Source organism: Choloepus didactylus, chromosome 7 (assembly GCF_015220235.1).
Source record: "Choloepus didactylus isolate mChoDid1 chromosome 7, mChoDid1.pri, whole genome shotgun sequence".
NCBI classification, from domain to species: Eukaryota; Metazoa; Chordata; class Mammalia; order Pilosa; family Megalonychidae; genus Choloepus; species Choloepus didactylus.
In genome coordinates, this window is record NC_051313.1 from 14,807,404 (window position 1) to 14,832,905 (window position 25,502).

At 41.2% G+C, this 25,502-nt stretch overlaps 3 protein-coding genes across 3 annotated transcripts; all 3 read left to right on the forward strand.

Moving 5' to 3' along the window:
* Nucleotides 1–206: 206 nt before the first annotated feature.
* Nucleotides 207–1,314, forward strand: LOC119540203 (trace amine-associated receptor 3). Its single transcript, XM_037844270.1, has one exon. The coding sequence runs from the start codon at nucleotides 207–209 to the stop codon at nucleotides 1,236–1,238; it is 1,032 nt and encodes a 343-aa protein (XP_037700198.1). The 3' UTR covers nucleotides 1,239–1,314.
* Nucleotides 1,315–15,311: 13,997 nt separating this feature from the next.
* LOC119539925 (trace amine-associated receptor 4-like) lies at nucleotides 15,312–17,234 on the forward strand. The gene is made up of 2 exons (XM_037843829.1): nucleotides 15,312–15,432; nucleotides 16,134–17,234. The coding sequence occupies exon 2, from the start codon at nucleotides 16,191–16,193 to the stop codon at nucleotides 17,232–17,234; it is 1,044 nt and encodes a 347-aa protein (XP_037699757.1). The 5' UTR covers nucleotides 15,312–15,432; nucleotides 16,134–16,190.
* Nucleotides 17,235–22,455: 5,221 nt separating this feature from the next.
* TAAR5 (trace amine associated receptor 5) lies at nucleotides 22,456–23,517 on the forward strand. Its single transcript, XM_037844280.1, has one exon. It carries the CDS (start codon nucleotides 22,456–22,458, stop codon nucleotides 23,464–23,466), a length of 1,011 nt encoding a protein of 336 aa, XP_037700208.1. The 3' UTR covers nucleotides 23,467–23,517.
* The last annotated feature ends 1,985 nt before the right edge of the window (nucleotides 23,518–25,502 follow it).

The window sequence follows — 25,502 nt, forward strand, 5'->3', positions numbered from 1 at the left end:
TTTCTTATCCAGCAAACAACTCCAAAAGCCAAACACCATTGTTATCATTTTAAATATTTAAATAAAATATAGTTGAAGTGAACTAAAAAAAGGTGACTTTAAATTTTATTGTGATATTAGGAGCTCAAATTTACTGGACTCACTTTAAGAAGAGAAGAAATGCTGACATCATCTTCCTAGAAAGGAATTTCAAGCAATAAAGCATCATGGATCTGACTAATATTCCTGAAGATTTATCCAGTTGTCCAAAATTTGGAAATAAATCCTGTCCTCCCACCAACCGCACTTTCCAAGTCCGAGTGATAATGTACTCGCTTATGACCATAGCCATAGTTATCACTGTCTTTGGAAACCTGGTTATAATGATTTCCATTTCTTATTTCAAACAGCTTCATTCTCCCACCAACTTTCTGATCCTCTCCATGGCAACCACGGATTTCCTGCTGGGCTTTGTCATCATGCCGTACAGCATGGTGCGATCCGTGGAGAGCTGCTGGTATTTTGGGGATGGCTTTTGTAAATTCCATGCGAGCTTTGACATGATGCTAAGCCTGACCTCCATCTTCCATCTGTGTTCCATTGCCATTGACCGATTTTATGCTGTCTGTTACCCTCTGCACTACACGACCACAATGACGTCCTCCATGATAAAGCGACTGCTGGCATTTTGCTGGTCAGCCCCTGCTCTATTTTCTTTTGGTTTAGTTCTATCTGAGGCCAATGTTTCGGGTATGCAGAGCTATGAGATTCTTGTTGCCTGCTTCAATTTCTGTGCCCTTACTTTCAACAAACTTTGGGGGACAATATTGTTCACTACATGTTTCTTTACTCCTGGCTCTATCATGGTTGGTATTTACAGCAAAATCTTTATCGTTTCCAGACGACATGCTCGAGTCCTCAGCAACATGCCTGAAAACACAAAGGTTGATGTGAAGAAAATCCTATCTAAGAAAAAGGACAGGAAAGCAGCTAAGACCTTGGGCATAGTTATGGGAGTGTTTCTAGCTTGCTGGTTGCCTTGTTTTCTTGCTGTTTTGATTGACCCATATTTAGACTATTCCACTCCCATAATAGTGCTTGATCTTTTAGTATGGCTTGGGTACTTCAACTCCACTTGTAACCCCCTCATTCATGGGTTTTTTTATCCATGGTTTCAGAAGGCTCTTAAATATATGGTGTCAGGAAAAATATTTCGCTCCCATTCAGAAACTGCCAATCTGTTTCCTGAAGCACATTAATAAAAAGTCCTTATGAAAATGAATATGGTATTCAAAATGAGACTGCTATGATTTTGGCCTGCAGCACATGCCTTACATCTCCAGGTCACTACAAATATTATTACAATTTAGTCATCTCTCCTCTCACCTTTCTCACCTCTTTGCGAGGGTGTCCATATGTTCTCTCACGTGTGTATCTAATAAATTTTCTACCTGCTTACTCTATGCTTTGCTTGTGCTCTTGAATTCTTTTTCATGGCATAGCCAAGACCCTGGAAGCCCAAACCCAGCAACATCCTGTGGCGAGCCAGCTAGGAGGCACTTCTCTTCTCCAACTGTCTGGACTGTAAGTCTTGGCTATTGACCAGGAGGCTGGGCTGCAGGCTTCTGCTGTTTCTTCTCACTTGGCTCACTGCTATCCTCTCCTATGTCCTCATTCAACTCTGTGTCTCTAGGAATCTAGGGCTCTTCTCTGGCTACCCCAAGATATAAACTCTGTCCACTCTGAGCCTCCAGCTCCCTCCTTCGAGGTGGCAGGAGCCCGTCTCCATGCCGTGGAGATCCAAGGAGGCTCAGGGTGGTGGGTGATACTGCCCTTTGGGTCCTGTCAAGCAGGAGTCCAGTGGGAGCCAAATCAAGTCTCCCTGTTACACCCTCTCCTAGTCTCTCTGAGACTTCCCCACACTCTCTCTTTTCCTCCCCTCTGAGGACCCAAACCCATCCTCCTATTGGATCTGTTCCTTTTTTCACTTCTTTGACAAAGGTCCTCTCCCCTGCCTCCATGAGAGTCTCCTTCTCTCCTCTGTCTGGCTTTCGATGCCTTTTGAGACATTCCATCTTTTGTTAATACAGGATTCTGGGCTAAGGATTCTGGGCTAAGAATTCTTGTACCAAACAAGGTGTTCTCTTTAACCTTCTAGGAGATCACCTCTGGCTTATGCCAATGGAAACTAGTTACTTTCCAATGGAAGTGTCTCCCCTCCAGGCCCTAATTGTTAGCCTCTGTTGAGAGCCTCTGTAGCAGAAAATAAAGTTCCCTTCTCCTAGAGCATGCTCTCTTTTTAACCCTCAGAAAACAGGAAACTTAGGGGACAAAGGTATTCCTAGGAGTATTATACTAGATTTCTCTCAGGTGGGGCAGGCCCCCCCACCTTGGGATCTTAGGCCTGTACATCTCCCATGGAGGGACATCCCAGGGATGCCTGGAGACTCTTCCTGGGGATGCCTGGTGACTTACTGCTGTGTTCCCAAGAGATTGGGCCAGCAAAGAGGAAGGACTCCTCAAGAGAGTTGTCCTGGAATTCTTCTGGGCAAGGCCGGGAAACCCCCAGAAGTGTAAGTCTAGATATCTCTCAAGAAGAATGTCCTGGGGATGCCTGGCTACTGTACTTTCTATGTTCCCACGTGATCGGGCTGGTGTAGAGGGAAGGCCCGGCTCTGATGCACATTGGGATGTCACACAGTCACACTGGTGCTAGTGAGGCTCCTTGATTTCCTTTTCCAAAGAAAATGGGAAATGCCAACAGTCTATAAGCTAAAATATGGGAAAGCATAGCCCCACCAATGGGATTCTCAAATATAATACCATCCTCCAGTCTGTAAAAGATAGGGAAAGTGGTCAGAAATTCCCTATGCCCAAATGTTTATAGCTCTCTATCAAGTCAAGGGCCTAAAAGGGACTTGTTACTTGTATTATGCCCATGTCCCAATTTCTATTAAAAAGGAAGATCTTAATGATCCCCCTTTAAAACTTGTTTGCTAAAGGCATGAGAAAATGTACTACCAAGCCAGTTAGTTATAATAAGCTAAGGGAGATCACTCAGGAGAAAGAGGAAACCCCAGCTGTTTTCCAGGGGAGGCTAGTGGAAGTCCTAAAAAGTAGAAGAATGTCTGCCCAGACTCCAAGAAAGTCATATTTTACTGGGCACCCATTGCATCAGCCAGTGTGCCCATGACATTCGAAGAAAGCTGCAGAAGCTCTCCATGGGCCAGCAAACTCCCACTAATGACCTATTAGAAACGATCTTTTATGTCTTTAACAATCAGGACAAGGCTGAGGAGGAGGAGAAGACAGAGAGGTAAGCAAAGCCCAGGGACCAGGCTCAGCTAATTGCAGTCACTGTTAAAGGCGCCCTGTCCCTCGAGATCACCCGAATTGTGGCTCCCAGCCTCAAGGGCCTTCCTTCAACTGTGGGTCACAGGCCCCTGCAGAGGGAGAGCCAGAAGCCTCAAGACAACCCTTGACCTTGGGTCCCACCAACCTTGCCCCGAGTGCCACCCACAAGGGCATGGGGCCCAGGGACTGCACTGTCTTTTGAAGGTGGGGGCAGGGCAGCCCCTCAAGTCCTGCTCGCAGCAAGTGGAGAAGACTGCGGGGGCCTGAGGCCGCTTATGTCTCTGCTGACATCACATCTGACCATCACCCTAGAGGAGCCTCCGGTGACAGTGGCCGTGGCAGGTAAGATTATTAATTTCTTAATTAAATAATAGAGCTACTTTGTTCTAAAATGCCACTCTGGGCCAACCTCACTCAGACTTGCCTAGTTATGGGAGTTGACAGTAAAGCCTAAACTTAAACCTTCACCACCCCTCTCCTTTGTAGGCCTGAGGACATTCTAGTGTCTCATCAATTTCTCTTTGTCCCTAAATCCCCCACCCTCTTCCAGGGAGGGATCTCCTTACTCCCTGGGGCTGCCTTAAAACTAGTAAACCCAGCTAGTCAAGTACTTGTTTCTTCTCCATTGCTCTTCAGCCTCTGTGCAAACTCAGTGCTGGGTCTGTATTAAAATTTTCCGTGGGGAGACTTCCTGCAGGGTAGTGGTTGTGGATTTCCCAAAAGACCATCCCATTGTCCCTATGGAGACACTTATCCCTAACTGTGCCCCTTCTTTTCCCTTCCCTGTCCCAGAGGAAATTCTCCAGGATATTCTTGTCCATCTTCTCCTTTGCATATGGCCTTTGAATAAATCTCATAAAAGCCCCTATTCTCTCAAAAACATCAAACTTCTCTTCCAAAAAGAAAAGACAAGCCTCAAGTTTAGCCAAGCGTGACCTCTGTCCCTTCAAGTTCTCTGTTCATGGTGTTTTTTAGATCAGGTCATGCACAGGGCTCACCAAAAAACTTCTTGCTCCCCAGGGTTGGAAGAAGAGCAGACTCTGGGCTCAGAGCCATCGGGGTGAGGGGTCCAGCTCTCCAGTCCACTGAGTCCGTTTTGGGAGTTAAATGGTGCCCCAGACCACCCATCTCCCCAGTCTCAGGTCTTCCCCCAGGGGATGCCTGGGGATGAAAAGGTGTTTCAAGGGATCCCGTCAGCTGATGACACCAGGACACCAGGCCACAGTGAGTGAGGGATCCCTGTCACTCTCTCTTCTTTCAGAGAATGGGCAGTGCATTCAGCATCCTGCTTGAAAGCCCTCTAGGATGTCTCTTTAAAAATCAGGATAACCCACCGACCACTGAATTAAAAAGCAAAAAGCTTATCTTTTATTGTAATACTGCTTGGCCCCCGGATAAATTAGGATACGAAGAGCAATGGCCTCAAAACAGCACTCTTGGCTTTAATGTCATTCTCCACTTAGGTCTCTTTTGCAAAAGGGAAGACATGGGGCCTGAAATTCCATATGTCCAGCTTTTCATCAAGGCGAGACCAGGAGGGAAAAATGTAAACTTTATCTTCAGGGGGAGTTAAAAAATGAGTCCTCCTGGAGTCAGGTGGGAAAAGAAGCAAATATATTAGATGGCCCTTTATTAGCCAAACCCTCAAAACCTGCAACCCGAAAAGACTCTGGGATAATCCACCCCCAACCCCAGACCCTGAGTCTGCCTGACCTGAGGCCCCCATAGACCCTTCTCATTTAAAGGAAGGGGTTTCTAAGCCCATGGTGCCCCTTCCATATTCAAGTGCAGCAGGACATACTTGCAGTGAAGTCCCTTACCACTCTCCAGAAATAAAAGAAAAGAATTTAAAAGGGAATGAAATATACCCTCTCTGATTAGTGGCCAAAGGGGATATGGGAACTATAAGGGTCTATGTCCCTTTTTTGATGACCGACTTAGGACAATGTAAGAAACAGTTAGGGAAGTTCTTAAAGAATCCCTCAAAATGGATGGAAAAGTTGAAATACCTAGTATTAGCCTTTAAATTCACTTGAGGGAATGTGCAAATCATTCTTTGGTCTTGCTGCACTTCTGAGGAAAAATGTCAAATTTAGACTAAAGCACAGGGCCACACAGACAACTTGTGGGCCAGCAGCCTGCCTAGTGTGCAGTAGCGGCAGGAGCAGTTCCAAATGTTGTTCAAAACTGGAACTATCAGAGGGGCCAGGCAGATCTGAAAACCAGAAATCACATGATAATTTCTCTAATGGAATGAAAAAGTGCACAACTGAACCTGTAAATTATGTTACAGAATATAACTCAGAAAAATAAAGAGAACCCTGCCTTATTTCAGGGAATTCTGGTGGAGGCTATGAAAAAAATATATCCAAGTAGACCCTTACTCCCATTATTTGCTCCTGGGAAGGGCAAATAATGCCTACAATCTATTTTATTGGTCAGTCAACTGTAAGTCAAAACTTCATCTTCAACAAAAAGGACTTTAAAAAAAAAAACAACAAGAAAATGTGTAAAGGTTAAACAGGACAAAACTTCTGCTATAGTTTATTAAATATTTTTACTTCTAAAAGTAGCTTCATTAACCAAAAAGCAAAGAAAGCAAAGTATGCAATAATCAGTTAAACTAGAATGAAGCCAAAGCCTTGCCTCCAGGGACTTTAGCCCAACAGTAAACCTAATTGCCCTCACGTGAGCTCCAAAACTAGGAAAAGAGAAAAGGCTCTGCTTTCCTAGTCCTGCAAACCCATGCAGCAGTGTGGAAAGAGCAAGGCTTCCTCCCAATTAAACACCACCAAGAGATACTCAATCTCTTAAATGCCATGCTCTTGCTGACAAAAATATCTGTAATTCATTACCCTGGCCATCAGAAAATCATACTAACATCTCTCGAGGAAATAACTGAGCCAACATGGGAGCCAAAGCCACAGACCGATCAATCAAGCCCCTTCTAAGCCTCATTCTTGCACCCCTTATATTGCCACATGCACCTTCTTATTCCCCAGTTGAGCAGGAATGAGCTGCCCAGCTCAGATTCACCCTTGAACCTAAAGGACTGTCACTCCCTTCCCTCTCCCCCAGTATCTCTTGGCTAATGCCTCTCCCAGGCTGCTTACTTCTATCCTCCTCTTGCTATTGATCAGCTCTTCCATTTTAAAGCTCCTCACTAAGTTTATTTCTTCCAGACTAGAAGTCTTTCACAGCAAATCAATGCTGATGCAAGGATTTTCAGCCATTCTGACTGCTCTTCCAGACTCCTCCCCTCTCAACTTGAACGAGAAAGCCAGAAATTTCTGTGCCCCATCAGGCAGGGCCTACACCCCCTGACAACAAGAAGCATCTATGGAAGACAGACCTTGTCCCTCAGGAACCCTTAGGATTAAAGGGTGAAAACTCTCTGAGGGGGAGGTTGAGGCAGGTTAAAGCAGGGAGAGAGGGGGAGAGAAGAGACCCTGAAGGAGCCCTTGAGGAACCTTAATCCAGATCAGGAGGATGTGTCCAGCAGAGGCCCTGCCTGGGGCTTCCCACTTACAGGAAATGCCTGCTGGCAGCTGACCCACCCAAATGCACTGTCTACCACCAGGCACTGCCCCGGAGAGAAGGGAGGTAGGGGGAAGACCTCAGACAAGGAAGGGGGAGAGGGAGGAAGTAAAGCTGATCTAGGAAAGCAAATGGCCCCACATGGCTGGGGCCTCTCGCCTTTCTCATCTCTCTTTGCAAGAGTGCCTGCATGTTCTCTCACATGCATAACTAATAAATTTTCTACCTGCTTACTCTTTAAAGAAAAGAAAAAAAAAAACCCAATAATCTGATTAAGGGTTCTAGAACCTGCACCAGGCCTACATTGAATATCTTTGACTAATTGATTGTGAACTCTGTATCCAATCTAGACTCACCTCTGAGTGGTGAGAAAATGCACATTAAATGTACTATTAAAGACCACTATAGGAATAGAGAAAATAAGTGCTAATGATTTTAGTTCCTCTCTGACTCCATGTTAGGAATTCAGAAAAGGAAAATCATTGTGACTTGGAGATCCATAAAGGAAGTGGGAATTGAGGTTGGCCTTTTTTTTAATCACCCTACTGTTGGCCCTCTCATTTGGCTTGGAAGAATAGCTAATCATCATTATATGAATCAGTTAGGTATTTCCTGCCACCCTGGGGTTGCCCATGTGATAAGCAGGTTGATTGCAAATCATCATATGTAATTTGAACTTTCACCCTTGTGATATTTCACTTTGTGGTTTGCATATGAAAGGACTTCTTATTTCCTAGGACTGTAGCTTCTTAATCTGCATGCTATGTCTACGTATGGGCTGGGGAACACAAGGCCTCTCCTTGGACCCATTTCAACCACTTTCTCTGAATATTCCCTGAGGGCCCTGCCAAATAAATTTCATCCATACCACAATATCCATGATTTAATTCAGATTATTAACATTTGTGAGGGTCCTTCCAATTATTTTTCTGTGAAGCTTAAGAGACAACCAGAACTTTCCTTTTATTTTCATAGATTGGGAAGTAAACAACCACCCATAACAGTCACACACCCTCATACTTGGAAATATGGGGTGGGAGGGAGAAAAGGGAAACCAAAGGAAGCTAGATTGTCCCACTTTTCCTAAATCCAAATTCAGCCTCAGATCAAACTTTGAATCAGGAAAATTTCCTGTGGGTTTTCCTCATTTCTCTTCTGATCTCTTCTCTCCAAATTCCCAGAAACCCTTTGCCCTAGATCAAGCTATGAAAACTGACCCAGGCTCAACCTACCTCCCAAAGGGCAATATGATTCAGTAAGGGCCACTTCCCCTTCGACATCACTAGTTCACATTCCCTCCGTTTGTTAGGAGAAAAGTGTAGTAAATGTGCATAATAAATGCATAATTGATGGTTGTGAAGTATTTTCATGACCACCAAAGGATATTTACTAATCCAATCTAACTGCTGGCCCCAAAGTGAACAATTTGGGCTTTTTCTAGCAAGAGGTATCAGGGCCAGGCTAGCACTGCCAGGTCCTTCTTCCTGAGAACCTCACAGTTCCACAGACACTGCCCAGCCATGCCTCTCCCTTCACAAGTGAGGACATGAAAACTGACTTGTCCCATTTCATTAGTAAGAGGCAATTACATCCAGCTATGGTTTTACTGCTTTGGTTTTCTCTCTCTTCCTACTTTCACAATTCTCATTTGTTTCTCTACTTCTGAACTATTTCTCTGCTCGAAAAACTTCATGGTTTGTGTGTGTGTGTGCGTGTGTGTGTCTGTGGGTGTGTATGTGCTTCTAATGGTCCAGTGGCAGCAGCAGGAAGGGTTTTCAAAGGGAGGAGGGAGCTGTATAGGGACAACCAGTGTTAGCACGTGGAACATGGGCATGTGGTTGTTAGAGAATTCTCTGCAGATATAAATCTATCTAAATGTAAATGGAATAAGCCATTTGCATAGGCTAGCTGCAGAAAACATAGAACCACAAGCTCTATGGAACCTCTGATATTGAGCACTGGGTAAAGGATATAAATACTTATTTCGAGCTTCATCTGTAGAATGCCTCCCCTCCCACCCAAGACCCCGTAGTCGGAGTCCAGACCCTCCTCATTTCCTGAACAGACTTTTGCAGCCCTTTGCTAGCTAGTCTTCTTGTCTGCAGTCCCACTACCTCCCAACCTGCTCCCCATGTCTCTCTCAACTTCCCTGGTGCTGGACATGACAGTTCCTTCCCGTGTGGCTCTGTGCGGGAGCCTGAGCGCACAGACCAGGTTCAGGAGCAAGCTTGCCCTGGGGCTAAGCTGTCTTTTAACCAAGGCTCAGCAGGAGATCAGAGGGTGGAAGGTGGTGAAATCAGGGGGCTTATCGCTGACCCCCTGGGCTGCCCGGGGCTGGCTGGGATGCTCTCACAGCTATCCTCTCAGAGCTGCTCTGTCTTTTCCCTCCCAGACCCCCGCTGGCCCAGGGGTGCCTCCCAGCTATTGCAGCTCTGCAGCGTTGGCCCTGTTTCTTGCGGCTTTGTACTGACACCTTTGCAAATAGTTCAGTTCTTAAACTCTCCTCCATAGAGCTTGACTATGCCATTTCTTTTCCGCTGATCACTGGGCTAATGTAGCATTTCACTGCTGAGATGAAGTTTGGAAGTTCCCTCCAAAGGCCTCAAGTCCTGTACAAGCCTGCTGCGGAGAATGGCTTTTGTATATGGGAAAGGTTTTTCTGAGGTAATTTTGGCTTTTAAAATTATTATAAGATTTCTAAAAATATTTAAAAGCCTAGCTATTCCTTCAAATTTTGCTTAATTTACAACTTTTGTTATTCTGAGTGGACACTTAACTTTAAACACCACCTTGTAAAGGAGCAGTTAAAGCCTAATAAATGGAATTCTCTTATTATTTTATATGGATTAATAAAATTAAACTATTCAGTATCCTTTTTAATTGTCAGGCTAATACATAAAATCATCTCCCATTCTTAACTCTTGTAGATTTAATGAATTATTTACAAATATGGTGAATTTTAGGGCTCTGAAAAATTATACCACTGTTTTTAAACTCAGTGAAATTCTCTCATGCTTTTCTACTTAAAAATCACATCCTTAACACATTTTACATGGAAAACACAAAGCTATTGTGATAAATACAGTAATATGGCAAATTCTCTTAAATATAACAGATACTAAAAATGATAAATACACACAGATTATGCCTGAACTGAACAAGCTATATTAATACTATGAATCTGAGTTTCTTCACCATTTCTCTACCTAATTCAGAGCTTGCAGAAACATAAAGATAAGAGTTCTCTAGCTTCCCCTTATATTTAAAATAAAGTGATAATTTCTTGGATTAAAATAAATAAAAATGCATATTAATATGTGCAGAAACACTTGTGTTCTTTTTTCACTTCATTTCTTGAAAAAGGTAATTCAAGCAAATTTAGAAAAATTCAAAAGAAACAAAGAATATAGACTTAAACATAATTCTCCCTTCAATCCTTGTCCTCTGGTCTTTCAGATATTTCCCCAGAAGCAATTGGTTTCTTGTGTATCTTTCTAGAGGTGCACTTGATATCCATAAAGCATGGATTTATATATTGTTCCTTGAACATTTAAAACAAAACAAATGGCAACATACTATATGTACTGTTCTACAACTTGGCTGTTTCACTTAGTTTATGTATAAGAAATTCATTCCATATCAGTAAACAGATCTGCATAATTTTTGGAAAAGTCTATATAGAACTATATAATCTGATCTGAACCATTTGAGTTTTGTATTTAATTCAGATCTATCTGTATTTGATGTTTGAGAAAAATTGTATTAAAAGTGCAAGTACTCAGTAGTTCTGAGTATCTGTTGGTAACTGTGTTTTTCTACATTTTACTTTATACTTTATTTATCTTTATTCTGTATTACTGTATTCTTTGTCCTTTAATTTTACTTTATCTTTTATTTTTGTTTACTTATTCTACCTTAATTTATTCTTAGTTCTTTCTTTTATTCTTATTTATACTTTATTCTTTATTCTATCTTTATTCTTTTGGGGTGATGAGCAGTTGAGAGTGGTTTACTGGCAACATAATGCCAAGGAAAGAAAATATCTTTACATTGTCAAGGGCATATATAGGCATACCTCCTTTTGTTGTGCTTCTTTACTGTGCTTCACAGATATTGCATATACATATATATACATATATATATATATATTTTTTTTTTACAAATTGAAGGTTTGTGGCAACTTCACATGCAGCAAATCTATAGGCACCATTTTTCCAATGGCATGTACTCACTTCATGTCTCTATGTCATTTTATTAAGGTATGCGCATTGTTTATTTATACATAATGCTATTAATAGACTTCAGTATAGTGTCAACATACTTTTATATGCACTTGGAAACCAAAAGTTCTACTGACACACTGTATCACAAGGCTCCCTTTATTGCTGATCTGAAACTGAACTGCAATATCTCCGAGGTAGGCCTGTAATTGCTTTTCCTTTTGTGAAGTATTCTTTGCCTCTCTAGCTTTTAGAAATAGTAAAGTCCTGGAAGTTGTTTGGCCCTGGGTGAGGCTGTGCTGAGCAGCAGCCCACGTGGGTGCAGGGTGGGAGGGTGGGGACCCTCAGCCCACCAGCCACCAGGGGCCTGAGCTTGCTGCTTGGTCAGGTTGGGAGCCACGGAGGGGTTGTCTTCCCGGTGTGGGATTTCATTTAGACAAACGCCATTGAAATACTTGGGTAATTTCTTGGGCCTGGGTCTGACCAAACCCCTAAAGTCACTCATAGGTCTGCTCCAGCAAGGAAGATGTGTGAATGAGCACATTCTTCATAAATAATCACCTCCACGGAGCGCTCTTCTCAAGGCCCTGAGGAACCAGTGGTAGCCAGGCAGCATCCTCACCTCAGAGGACATTGGTTTGTGGGCCCCCTGCCTCCTTGCCCCCTGACTCCACCCCACAACCTCTCTGTCCCCTTGTTCCCCAATCCTGGAGGCAGAAGCAGTTGCCCCCTGCAATTACCAGCTATGTTACATCTGCGTTTCCATTTTGTCTTTTTAGTCCCTCCCATACTTCTTAAAACAATTGCCTTTGTGAGGTTTTCTCTACTAAAATAACTATTTTCCTGACTGGATCCTGATTGATACAATACAAATTTACAAAAATAAACTGTAAAAATATTAGTTCTCTATCTGTCAAGAAGGAAGGAAAGTGAAGTTTTGTCAAACCTGATGAGCATAAAAGGAAAACCCCCAAGTCCTCCATCCATTTCCTCTGACCAAGTCTTTTAATTTCATGAAGGAGCTCCTCAGAGGATGAAATAATGTTAGTTTTCACCAATTAACTTAAAAGTGAATAATTTGATTCTATTTTGATAAATAGTTAAGCTTTGAAGTTTCTCCAACACTGCATGTGTTTAAATATATGTATTTGGGGTCTTGCTGGACCATAAACTTCCCAACGTGAACTGCTTGAATTTTAGTGTATGGAGCAGCCCCACTAATGAAGCCCCTTCCCCCAGACGATGGTGAAAATACCCACATGATGAGGGAACATTTCACTCTTTGCCTGGATTTTGTGAAACATTGTTTCCACTGCATAGACCATAAAAGAACTGCAGTGTGAAGAAATATCATTGACTTGTGCATGGCAGCAAAAGTAAAAGACAGAAACAAGTCAAATTTTTACCAGGAATTAAATAATTCACTGTTGGAAAACATTATCTAGCATTTGGTAAGAAGTGGACTGAGCATTTGTTGGAGTTGAACAAAATTTTCCCGTTTTCCTTCTCCTTCCCTTCCTTCCATTCTTTCCCTCCCACCTCTGGCCTCTCGTGAGGCCAATCCATGTCACCCCTCAGGGCACTGGAATGTTGGTGCAAAACTGGTTCACCCGCCCCAACCAACGGAGCTGACTCCCTGGTGACTTGCCGTCCCTTTGCTGGCCGCACGCTGAGGATTGCTAAAGGACACACTTTCTAAAGCAGGGCACAAGTAAAGCACCCCTCGGGAGACACATTTGGTGTATAAACATTGATGACAGCCCAGCCTGCCAGGAGCCGACCTGCAAGTGTGTGAGCATAAGAGCCTTTTCTGGAGGGCCATCCGCAAGGGGAGGGATGGCTCGCTGTGCTCATTTCAGTGGTAAGAAATCTTAGCACAGGGGACAGTTCACCTTTAGGCTATTTTAACTCCACACTACCTGATTAGCAAAGCAAAGTCTGGGAAACCAAAGGAGAATATATTAGGATAGTAGAAGGAGAAAAGGATCAGGTAAATTTCTCTCTCTCTCTCTATCTCTCTCCAAAAAATAGAACCACACTTAAAACAGTAATTCATAAAATAATCCGGATCATTTTTTAAAATCACTGAGATTCTAAAGAGATGGTGATAGGAAGACCCACATTAGGTATTTCTTAAACTTAATTCACAAATCATCTCTTTTACCTAAGAATATATTTAAGAATGAGGATAAGATATGTCAGAGTAAGAGAAAATCATTACTTAAAAAATTTCTTACAGAAATAATTCCAGAGTTAGACTGTTTGAGCTATCTGTGTAACCAGAAACCAAGAAGCATCATGCCTGGTAAAGCCAGTGTGATGTGTCTTTTCCTAATTTTTCCCAATTAATTGTCAATAAATTATTGAGCTTTGGTGAAGATTTTCCCTTCTTATTTGAGGGCAATAAATATAGAACCCTTAATATGATTTCAGGCACTTAATGTTTGAGGAAAATATTATTACATAACACCTTTTTTCTTTTTTTTCCTTGAAATTCTTGAACTTTTATATTTTCATTGTCATTATTTCAGAGTCCTCGTGTCTGTTCCCTGGTTCTGTATTCTTTTATTGTCCTTCTCTATTCTGTACACTTAAAAAAAATACTAAGCAATTTTTTCTCCTCTCCAGAATTGCTAGCAAATGTTCCTTTCTACCACCTAGAGGAAATAACTGGCAATTTTCTGTGCTGTTCTTACATAATTTTGTGCAACCCTGCCATTAATTTAGTCCTTTGTTGATATGCCTGGGGAAAATGTTGTTAGTAAAGAGCCTAAAGGCAGAAACATTCTATCCCATAACAGTGAGATGCCGTAGAGGTTGATGTTTGGTGATACATTTCTAGCTTTGCCAAATGCCTCCCCTCTACTCACTACCTACATGCTTAACTTAAATTTATTTTTTAAAAAATGACTGTGAGTATCTTTTCCTGAGGTAAAGTTAAGCAATCTCTATTTCTCCTAAGATTTAAAATAACAAAACCCCAACTCTATTTAATTTCATAACATTCCTTTTATACCAAAGCAACAGACCAGCAGTCATATTTGTATTTTGTTTACTTGTTGTTGTTAATTTTTGGCCAAGTGCTCAAGAGAAGAATTGAAAATTATTATCTTTGATGTTACCTTTACCATTCACCCATGCAATCATTTCTTAAGGGATGTTGTGTGTCTTGCTCTGGCTTCTTGTCTTAATCTAGTATTTAAATGTATAAGTATTTCCCTAATATCTGTAACCAGGCAGCAGGACCATGAGTGAATGCTGTTAGTTTCTAGCAGCTGTTCCATACCACATTAAAAAAAAATTAATAAATGAAATTCACTTTAGAAACCTAGGAATTTAAATGATATCAATCCATTCAAGGATTAGGTTTTCAAAATGGCATCTAAAACTTCAAAAATTATATTATGAAACATTGAAGAGTGTACTATTTTGTATAAGAAATACTATGTCTATATGCTTAAGCAATTTTGTGTGGTCATTGTTAGCTATTTTTAAAGATAAGTTAAAAACAGAATATTCATGAAAACAGAGAAGATAAAATGCAGGATAAATTTATTAAAGAAGTTATTTAGTTACTTGAGATTGCATTACAGTCAGCATCTTAGAGCTTGGGAAACAAAGGTTAATAATCAAGTAATTTGTGCTATGTGTTGTGAAACTGATAATCTGCAGTTTATAAAGGAGCTGAATAAGTCTTTGTCCTTCTTAACTATTACCTCCCTGTGTTTTGGTTTCTCAAGTTCAAGTCAATCGCATAATACTTGATTGGTACAATTTAAAACTATCTAAAAAAAAAGGTTCTAATCTGAGAAACTAAATTACTATATTCAGAACAAATAAGATTTGCCTTGATATTAAGATTTAAAATAATACTTAGACTTTGGAAATAATTGCTGAGCTATATTAGCCAATAGTGGAAATATTGGTTTCAAAGGGGCTTGTATTCCCATTAATGTATTTTCGAAATGAATCTGTGGTTGACCTGGTTATGGGTTCCTTTTCCTGATGGACCAGTGAGTTTTAGTTTCTTCTCAGACCAAAGTCCACTTTCCAACCTGGACTTCAATCTCACAAATGCTGGCCAGTAGTCATCACACTGGAAAAACAAACCAAACCCATGTCATACTCGGGGTGAGTCAGTCCTATTATTTTTCCATTATAAGGGCAGCAGCATAAATTATATCAAATGACAGATGAAACATTGAGGACTCTGAAGTGCCAAATTTGTTACCAAGACTTAACTTCTGTGGACAGGAGAACATCAACCTAAACTTGAATTCATGAAGGCAGCTGCTAAATGACAGAAGATAACCCATAAGACTTACAGAATCTGTTATTTGAGGTATTTTCCTCTTCTTTTTGAGAAGATTATTCACGTACAACTGGTAACATCTAGCATGTTTTTAGTTTACAATAATACTGCTTTAAATCCCCAAAACTATGTTGTTCACAGTGGGGAGAGAAATGTTTCCTTAATTGAATAGTATGTAATAGATGGCAGGATCAAAAGCTTTTGCAAGTGTCCACAGAGAAGTTTTTACAAAGAAACACCATCTTCAAATCATAATTATTGTTTAAGTTAAACACTAAAGAATAGCTCTGGAGCCCCTGATAATTCTCGAGGTGCAAATTAGTTAATATAAGTGGCATAGGAAAAATTCTTGATCTGCCTGTGGATTTGGAATGGAAACCTCCATGCATCTACATGGGGGGTTTTATCTATATTAATAACATCTTGGGTGACTGAATATTAATTCAGTTTTCCTTTGTCCATTGCTACTTGTGAAGTGATCCTTGGACTAGTAACATTAGCAACTTCTAAAAACTTGTGAGAAATGAAGACTTTCAGCCTTCACCCCAGTATTAGAATCTGGTTTTTACAAAGGTCTCCAGGTAACTTGCATGCACATTAAGGTTTAGGAAGCACTGAAGCCCTGCTCCTGACTGGTAGTGAGCTCAGGCTTGAACTTGGGAATGCAGGGTAGCTGTGCCTCTGGGAAAAGTGACCCTGCCAATGATTGCTATTTTTTTTTTCTTTTACAGTAATATGGGGAACACATACTTTTGGAAAAGACTCATAGTCCTCTTGGGTCAAAGACAATGAGTTCACCTGACCTTTGGAACCCTCCAGAAGTCCAATTTTGCTTTGCTTTTGTTAACAGTTCATGCCCCAGGAAGGTGAGGTCTGTGCTGAGCGTGTGTGCCATGTACATTGCCATGGCTGGAGCCATAGTCGTGACCATGCTGGGCAACATGGTCATCATCATTTCCATTGCACACTTCAAGCAGCTCCACTCCCCGACCAACTTCCTTGTCCTCTCCATGGCCACCACTGACTTTATGCTGAGCTGTGTGGTCATGCCCTTCAGTATGGTCAGGTCCATCGAGTCCTGCTGGTACTTTGGAGATCTCTTTTGCAAAGTCCACAGCTGCTGTGACATCATGCTCTGCACTACCTCCATTTTTCATCTCTGCTTCATCTCAGTTGATCGCCACTATGCCGTGTGTGATCCTTTGCACTATGTCACCAAAATCACTGTCCCTGTCATACAGCTCTTTCTACTTATCAGCTGGTCCGTTCCCATCTTTTTTGCCTTTGGCCTGGTTTTCTCTGAATTCAATATAATTGGTGCAGAAGACTTTGTTGCAGCCATCAGCTGCACAGGCTTGTGTGTGTTGATATTTAACAAACTCTGGGGCGTGCTGGCCTCCTTCATAGCTTTCTTCCTCCCTGGGACAATAATGGTGGGGATTTACATACACATTTTCACGGTAGCCAGGAAGCACACCAGGCACATTGACAAGGGTCCTAGGATGATACAGGTTGGGTCACAAAGCAAAATGAAGGCCTCCTCCAGAAATGAAAGCAAGGCCAGCCAGACACTAAGCATGGTCATGGGAATGTTCGTGCTGTGCTGGCTGCCCTTCTTTGTCTTGACGATCACTGACCCTTTCATTAATTTTACAACCCCTGAAGATTTGTACAGTATCTTCCTCTGGCTGGGTTATTTCAATTCCACATTCAATCCCATTATATATGGCATGTTTTACCCTTGGTTTCGCAAGGCACTGAGGATGATGGTCTCAGGAGCTATCTTCCACCCTGGCTCTTCCACACAGAACCTGTTTCCTGCACAGGCTTAAGCTGCCCTTCCTCTCAGATTCTTTTCTGGCAGGGAATCTTGGAGGATCTTTCTCTCTAAAGGCAGGAGCCTGGCCTGAGCAGAGAAGGAGGTTCTTCTGGTGTGTAACAGACACCTCAGAAGGACAGACAGGCCGAGCCTTCTGGGTGTACCAAAGCTACCCAAGTGGCCAGTCTCTGGGGTTCTGGGGAAGCCACCTCCAATAAGAAGGAATTCTCTCCCAAGGCTTGCTGAGTCCCACAATGAGACATTGAGTCTCATTCCTTTGGCTTAAGTCAAACCAGGTTTTCCTCCCTTTAACTTGTAAAGAATATCAGAAGAGGAGTAACAGTTAGTCTACACAATCATTGACAGCAGGTATAACTGAGTTTATCTAAATCTTTCTTGAGATTTTTATTGCTCATTAGGAGAGTGAGAAGAGAGCTTGAGAATACCAGAAGCCTGGGTTATAGAACATGTGATTACACAGAAGGGGAGAAAGAAGCAGGGGTTACAGTTACTTCCAGTTTTATTGGTTCTGACTTAAACCCCATTCAGAAAGAACTGATGGAAGACTTACAATATTTTGAAATGTGTACTGTCTTGTTAAACAAGAAAGATGAATAAAAGAAAGGGTTCAGGAAAATATTTTCTTTCTCTCCATATTTGCTTTTCATCTCTATATGCACACTACCTGTATGTGTACCCACAGGTGGTGTGTCCTTGTCTTTGGGTTGTGTGTGCACATAGAAACTATCCACCAAGACTGATTTCATTCACAAAACTTAGTCACTTTACCTCCCCCAGGACTTCAGGATAATATTTACACCCTCAATGAAAATCTCTTGTCTTTCTCCTTTTTTTTCCCCGTCTTCCTCCTATCCTATCAACATATTGTCCTTTACAAGCTGTTTAGCCTTCACAACACCTCTCTTTGTCTCTAACCAGTAATTCTCAATTGGGGGCTATTTTGTCCCTTGGGGACACTTTTCAATGTCCAGAGATATATTTGGTTGTCACAATTTGGGGGTGGGTGGGTGTGACTCGGCATCTAGTGATTAGAGGCCAGGGATGCTGCTGCACATCCTACAACACAGAGAACAGCACCCCCCCCCACACACACACACAAAGAATTATTTGGTCCCAAAGTTCATTAGTGCCAAGGCTGAGAATCCCTGATCTAAATGTATCTATCCTCACAGCTTCTATTACCACCTTTATATATTTGTTCTCAACTATATTTATTTTCAGCTCTACCATTTCCCCCAAGTTTGAGTCCCTCATTTATTACTATCAGTGGAGTTTCTTTTTGGATGCTTGTGCCAGTTTCGATATATTATGTCCCGCAAAACGCCATTTTCTTTGATGCAATTTTGTGGGGGCAGAGGTAGTAGTGTTGATTAGGTTGGAAACTATTGATTGTTTCCATAGAAACGTGATTTAATCAACTCCAGGTAAGAACTTTGATTAGATAGTTTCCATGGAGGTGTTACCCCACCCATTTAGGGTGGGTCTTAATTAAATCACTGGAGCCATATAACAGAGCAGCCATGAGAGACATTGTAGAGCTGCAGCTGAGAGACACATTTTGAAGATGGCCATTGGAAGCTGACACTGATATTTTGAAATGCAACCTGGGAGCAAGCAGATGCCAGCTAATAGAGGTTATCGGACACCACTGACCATCCTTCAGTGAAGGTACCCTGTTGCTGATGCCTTACCTTGGACACTTTATGGATGGCCTTAAGACTGTAACTTTGTAACCAAATAAACCCCATTTATAAAAGCCAATCCATTTCTGGTATTTTGCATAATGGCAGCAGTTGGAAACAAATGGAATAATGCTCCACCAACATCTCAAACTCAACATATGTAGCATCTTCTTTCTCTGCCCACAATCCCCCAAACCAGTCTCTCCTGACTTCTCTCTTTTCCAGAGTTGCCCACACACAGGTGTTGCTTCCTCATCTAGATTATGAGCTTCTTGTTTGAGAGAATTTATTCCATTCACCCTTGTATTCTACTGTGCCTGGCAAGGTGTCTTTCCTATAAAAACCTCTGAACACATTCATTGAATGGCTGAAACACAGAAACTGTGGAAAATGGGAGAGAGAAACACAAAGGCTCAGAAATAAATAACTATTAGAAAAACGGGGGGGGGGGGTTGTAGAAGAGAGAGCTCCTTCTCATAGGAGGGAAGATGGAGGGGTGATTCTATTTGTAAACTGGATCCAACTTCTGTTTCTCATGGGCTTCTCTCACATGCGAGCAATGTCATGCTGGGGAATTTGGGGATCCTTCTAGCAGAGGCATGTAGTGGAGAATGACCCATCAACTCAGACCTTTGTGAAACCCTGCATTTAGCTTTCAGACCCATATAGAGAACTTCCTGAGGATAGAGACCACACCTCATCTTCTTCCTCCTGCCTCAATAGGGCTAGTGCTCTATAGAAGAATTTGGTCACTTAACAAATTCTTAGAGAATTTGCCAGACTCTGGGAAATTTCTTAAATAGAGGTATCAGAATACCAGCCCACCATAACACATCCACGCACTTCCAGGCCACTATAACAGACCCACACACTTCAAAACTGTTTCTTTGTGGCTGGAGCAAATGTATCATATGCGCTATCTTTTAGTCATTAGCCTGGGTGCCCTTCTGGTGTGTTTTATTCCCAGTTAACATTATAAAGGTCATACCTTTAATTAGCTGTAGGTCCTTGGGCAAGACTTAATTCCTGAGCACATGAGACCATTTTCTCTTTTTGGAATATAAAATAAGGATATATATTTTTTATTTGGTAAAAATTGTACATGTGTATTTTAAAGTACAAAACAAAACTTCGAGTCCTACAGAAAAGTAGAGTCCTAAACCAACTAGAGAAGTCCACAGTTAGCTATTCCTCCTTTTATCTTTCCATATATACATAGAGATACACATGCTAATTTTATTAAACTTGTTTTCTTGATATCTGCCTCTTCTATTAAATAACATATCTTGAACAAAATTGTCAATAGCTATAAAACTATATCATACATTTTAATAACTGAAAAATAATTTTTTGCATGAATTATACTATAATTTCTTTGATTAATCCTCTATTGGTGAACATTCAGGTTATTCTGAGTTTTCACTAATATGAGCAGTGCTCCATAGAACGTGTTTTACCACTCACAGTTTGTCTTGTGCAGTCATCTCCCTCGGATATATCTACTGAGATGGTCCTGCTAGTTCCAAGGATTCACTATAACTACAAAATATGTATTAATTTCACCTCCCAAGCCTAGTTCCAGAAAGGATTTAAGAATGGCTTAGTTAAATAAATACATGGCAAAGCAGTGCAATAAAACAAATTTTAAGTAAATGAAAAAAAAAAAAAGAGGATCTGAGCTGACTCTCAATCCTGACCTCCATGGGCGCTGCTCTCTCCCAGCATCTCACTCCATCCTCCCTGGGCTCCTCCGTCCTTCCAGGGTCCCCTGATTCCTGCTGCCTCTGGTGGCCACAGGCCTCTAATGAGCAGCAGCACAACTTCCAAACGGGGTGGCTCCCACTCTGCATGTAATGCCTGGGGTGGTGGGGGGTGGGTAGGAGAAGAGCTGCCTATTCAATTCATACCCTGGAGTGATTTACTCATAGCATTCTTAAAATGCCAGCTTGTCTGGGGTATCTGCAATTACATTCAGTACATGATCCTTGGGTGCCTCAGATATGCCAGGCAATGTGATGGACATCAGGTTATAATGGGAAATAAGATGCAGCGCCTCCTCTTATGAAGATTATACTTAGGGGGAGACACAGGAAATACTAGGAATCTATAACTCAGTCTCTTAATTCCAACTATAAAAGAAGGAAATACAGATGATTGTACTTAGGGGTGGGCAATTCAGTCTTTGGGGGCCAGGGACTAATTATTTCACTGTGTAAGAGCAGCACAGAGGTGGTTTTGCAACATGTAGTGGAGAGATTTGAAAGAGAAAAAGTTCCTATATTCAAAAGTTTTATCAGCACACTGCAGGGAAACCATAAATTCCTTAAGAGGCATATAAAAAAAAAAACATGACTAAAGTAACTTACACTAAGCAAATGCTCAATATAGGCTATAAATTCAAAGAGGATCCAAAACAAAAGATAGAAGAAATTACCTAATATTTACTGAGTGCCTACAAAGTTGCAAGTGAATGGTATAAAAGATAGATGGCACTCATGGAAAATGAAATTAAAGAATGTATAAATCCAGTGTCTTTACTTTCATGTCTAATTAACCATCAGGATAAATTATCCTGTACTGAAGTTGTGTTCCTTAAAAAACTGAAACTTGTGAAGAGTGCAAACTAGGTCCCTTGACACTCCTTCAGGACCTGCCTGACAACACATCCCACTCAGAGGAGTAGCTTCCATTTGGAGTATAAAAGCACTAATTGTTTGCACATCTGTCATCTTTACTGATGGAAGAGGATTCTAGGCCCTATGTCCACCTGCAGCGAGGACTTCCTCCCACGAAGTGATTCTAATTCCTCCATCTGTAAGTGGCTTAGAAACTATGAATTCAACTTATTAGACCTGTTTAAAATTTTACTGTCTGGTCAGAAGAGAGATAAAAAGGTTTTTCATATCATGCAGTTCTCCCAAGATATGTAAACATTGTGTTTTATTTTTAAAGAATATGCGGCATGCAAAACTTACACAGGTGACTTCTCTAGTCTTTTAATTATTTGCAAACTGAAATCTTCTCTTGGGAAGAAAAGACATGTAAATTAAGAACTTTAATCTGATGATTTTAAAGTCAAGTAATTTAGTTTTTGAAGGGAGAAGCTAAAATTGCTCCTCCAAGTCATGGTTAGGTAGCAAGAATTAATTCTTCACTTGGTCCAGACTCATGACTTTAAATCTCTTTTTACATTTAACAGCAGGTACCTTATCAAAACCAAGCAGACATCCTCTGAATAAGTCCACTCTGCTTTCTCAGACCCGGCCAGATTTTTTCTTTGAGGACATTGTCTACCCTAGTTTCAAAGTGCTTGGTCAGATGAAGCAGGGCTAGCAGAGGTAGCTCTTATGAAACTCTGAATCTCAGGCTGCATTTGAATTCAGGGCATGTTGCATTCAGAACCCAGGGTACCATTTAACTAGGTTTCAAATTTCCCTTGACCTAACTTTCTGATTGTTTGGCAGACAAAGAATTTTTTTTCCTGTGGAGCAGGTGGCCAATTCCCAAACAGAGGAAGAGAAGGAACCATCAATGAGCGCTGTCCTCAACCAAAGTGCTGAGGAGCAGCCCGTGGCCTTCTGCTACCAGGTGAATGGGTCTTGTCGCAGGACGCTCTATCCTCTGGGGATCCGGGTGACCATCTACCTGACCTGTGTGACAGGCATGATGATCACGGTTCTAGGGAATCTGTTTGTGGTGTTGGCTGTGTCCTACTTCAGGGCACTTCACACTCCCACCAACTTCTTGCTGCTGTCCCTGGCCCTGGCTGACATGTCCCTGGGCCTGCTGGTGCTGCCCCTCAGCACAGTTCGCTCAGTGGAGAGCTGCTGGTTCTTTGGGGACTTCCTGTGTCGCCTGCACACCTACCTGGACACCCTCTTCTGCCTCACCTCCATATTCCACCTCTGCTTCATTTCCATTGACCGCCACTGTGCCATCTGTGACCCCCTGCTTTACTCCTCCAAGTTCACTGTCAGGGTGGCCCTCAGGTACATCCTGGCAGGCTGGGGGGTGCCAGCAGCATACACTGCCTTCTTCCTCTACACAGATGTGGTAGAGAGAGGGCTCAGCCAGTGGCTGCAAGACATGCCTTGCATTGGCAGTTGCCAGCTGCTCTTCAACAAGTTTTGGGGATGGCTAAACTTCCCTGTGTTCTTTTTTCCCTGCCTCATCATGATCAGCTTATATGTGAAGATCTTTATGGTTGCCACCAGGCAGGCTCGGCAAATCAGCAACATGAGCAAGAAACTGGCTGGGGCTGCTAAGCGCGAGAGAAAAGCTGCCAAGACCCTGGGCATCGCCATGGGCATGTACCTCCTGTGCTGGCTCCCCTTCACCATCGACACACAGGTTGACAGCCTCCTTCACTTCATCACGCCACCGCTGGTCTTTGACATCTTTATCTGGTTTGCTTACGTCAATTCAGCTTGTAACCCCATCATCTATGTCTTCTCCTACCGGTGGTTCAGGAAGGCACTGAAACTCATCCTGAGTCGAGAGATCTTACCACGAACACCCACTATTGATTTGTACCAAGAATGACCCCTTCTACTGGGTGCAGACAAAGAGTAAGGACAGTGGACAGAGGGTGATATTGCAATGGGCTGTGGACTGTCATGGGTTTGTGGGGAGTCAGGGAGGCACAGTTTATGTGAAGGAGAAAAAATAAGCTTCTCAATTTGGAAACAGGTGTAGTACTCCCCTGTATCAGTTTTTCTAGAGTCAAATGTGAGAAAAGGAGAATGAAGTCATCTAAATATTCATTGGATAAGCCAAAATGCTGTGCAAGTATCTTGTTCCTCATTCCTTTGTTTCTCTTAGACAACTAAGATGCACAGTGAAGTAAAAAGAGCACCGAAGCCAGGATTTCTGAGTTCTCTTCCTGGTTACGCCACTTTTCAGCAGCCCAAAGTGAACTGGACAAGTCTTTGAACCCTCCCTCCTGCCTCCACGGTTTTCATGACTGTAAGGTTAGGGGGTTCTGCTGTTTCCTCTCCAAGATGTTTTTAAGCTCAAATACTGTATAATATTGCTGGGAGAAACATCTTTAAATGATAATTTTATTTCACATTGTATAATCATAGTTATGTGTTTGGAATGTCTCTTTTACACAATGTTCATTTTAGAATCTTCTTAGAACCCAGCCACTAAACAGGTTTGTAAGCCAGGTTTGTCCATTTCAGTAATTGTTGAGTAAATGTATTATATTCTTGAAAAATATTTTCATCTTTTTTTAAATCATTGATACTTGAAAATATGTGAAATACTTTGTAAATAGATAATAATCCACATCTTACCATTTTAATATGTCCTTCTTTAAATTTGTATCACAGAAGTTGGACCTACCACCTTTCCAAGAGCAACAAACAGTATGTGATTTTCTTTGGAAAAACAATTGTCTGTGCCACATGCTTGCTCAAAATGGAAACAAGAGTTTCTCAAGAGTTATTATTACCAGTTTTATGTACATCTCTACTTTTGACTTCTTCCTGAATCTTTTCCTAAAGGTCTCTAGTTACCCACCTCCACATTTTTTACTGCATGTTTTTCTCAAATTAATAATTGCTAAATTGAAAACTTTGTAAATTAGTTTGAGGTCTCGAGTAAAGTTGCTTAAATAGATGTAGCCTTAGATACGGATACAAATAAACTTAGACAATAAATGACTGAATGTCTTTAAAAACATTTCATTTGTCAATTGCAGAGAGAATTAGCTATTAAATGAATTGCTTTAAATAGCAAATAACATCTCAATAGTAATCTTTAAAGAAGTAGGTCTCATTTTCTCAATTTAGTTAACTGAATTGGTTTTATTTCATTTAGTCCTATTATATGTGTGCATGTATTTTTTTTAAGACAAGTTGTAGGTTTACAGAAAAATCATGCATAAAATACAGAGTTCCCATATAACACCCTATTATAATGTTACACGGGTTGGTACATTTGTTTCAATTGATGAAAGCACATTTTTATAATTGTACTATTTATTACCTATAGTCCATGCTTAAAATAAGAGTTTACTGGTTGTGTTGTGCAGTTCCATGGATTTAAAAAATATATTTATTCTAATTACATGTATAGAACTTAAAATTTCCCACTTTAACCAAACTCAAATATATTATTCAGTGCCATTAATTATGTTCACAATGTTGTGCTAACATCACCACAATCCATTACCAAAACACTGCCATCATCCCAAAGAGAAACTCTGTACATTTTAAGCCCTAACTCCTTGTACCTTATCCCCTCTCCTCCCCCTTGTAACTGATATTCTGGTTTCTGACTCTATTAGTTTGTTTATTCTAATTATTTCTTATCAGTTAAATCATATAACATTATTCTTTTTGTGTCTGGCTTATTTCAATCAACACATTCTCTTTAAGGTTCATGCATGTTGTAGCATGTATCAGAACTGCATCCCTTTTTAACTGAATAATATTCCACTATATATATATATATATATATATATATATATATATATATATATATATATCACATTTTTTAAATCCATTCATTGGTTAATAGACATTTGAGCTGTTTCCACCATTCTGCAATTGTAAGTAATGCTGTTATGAATA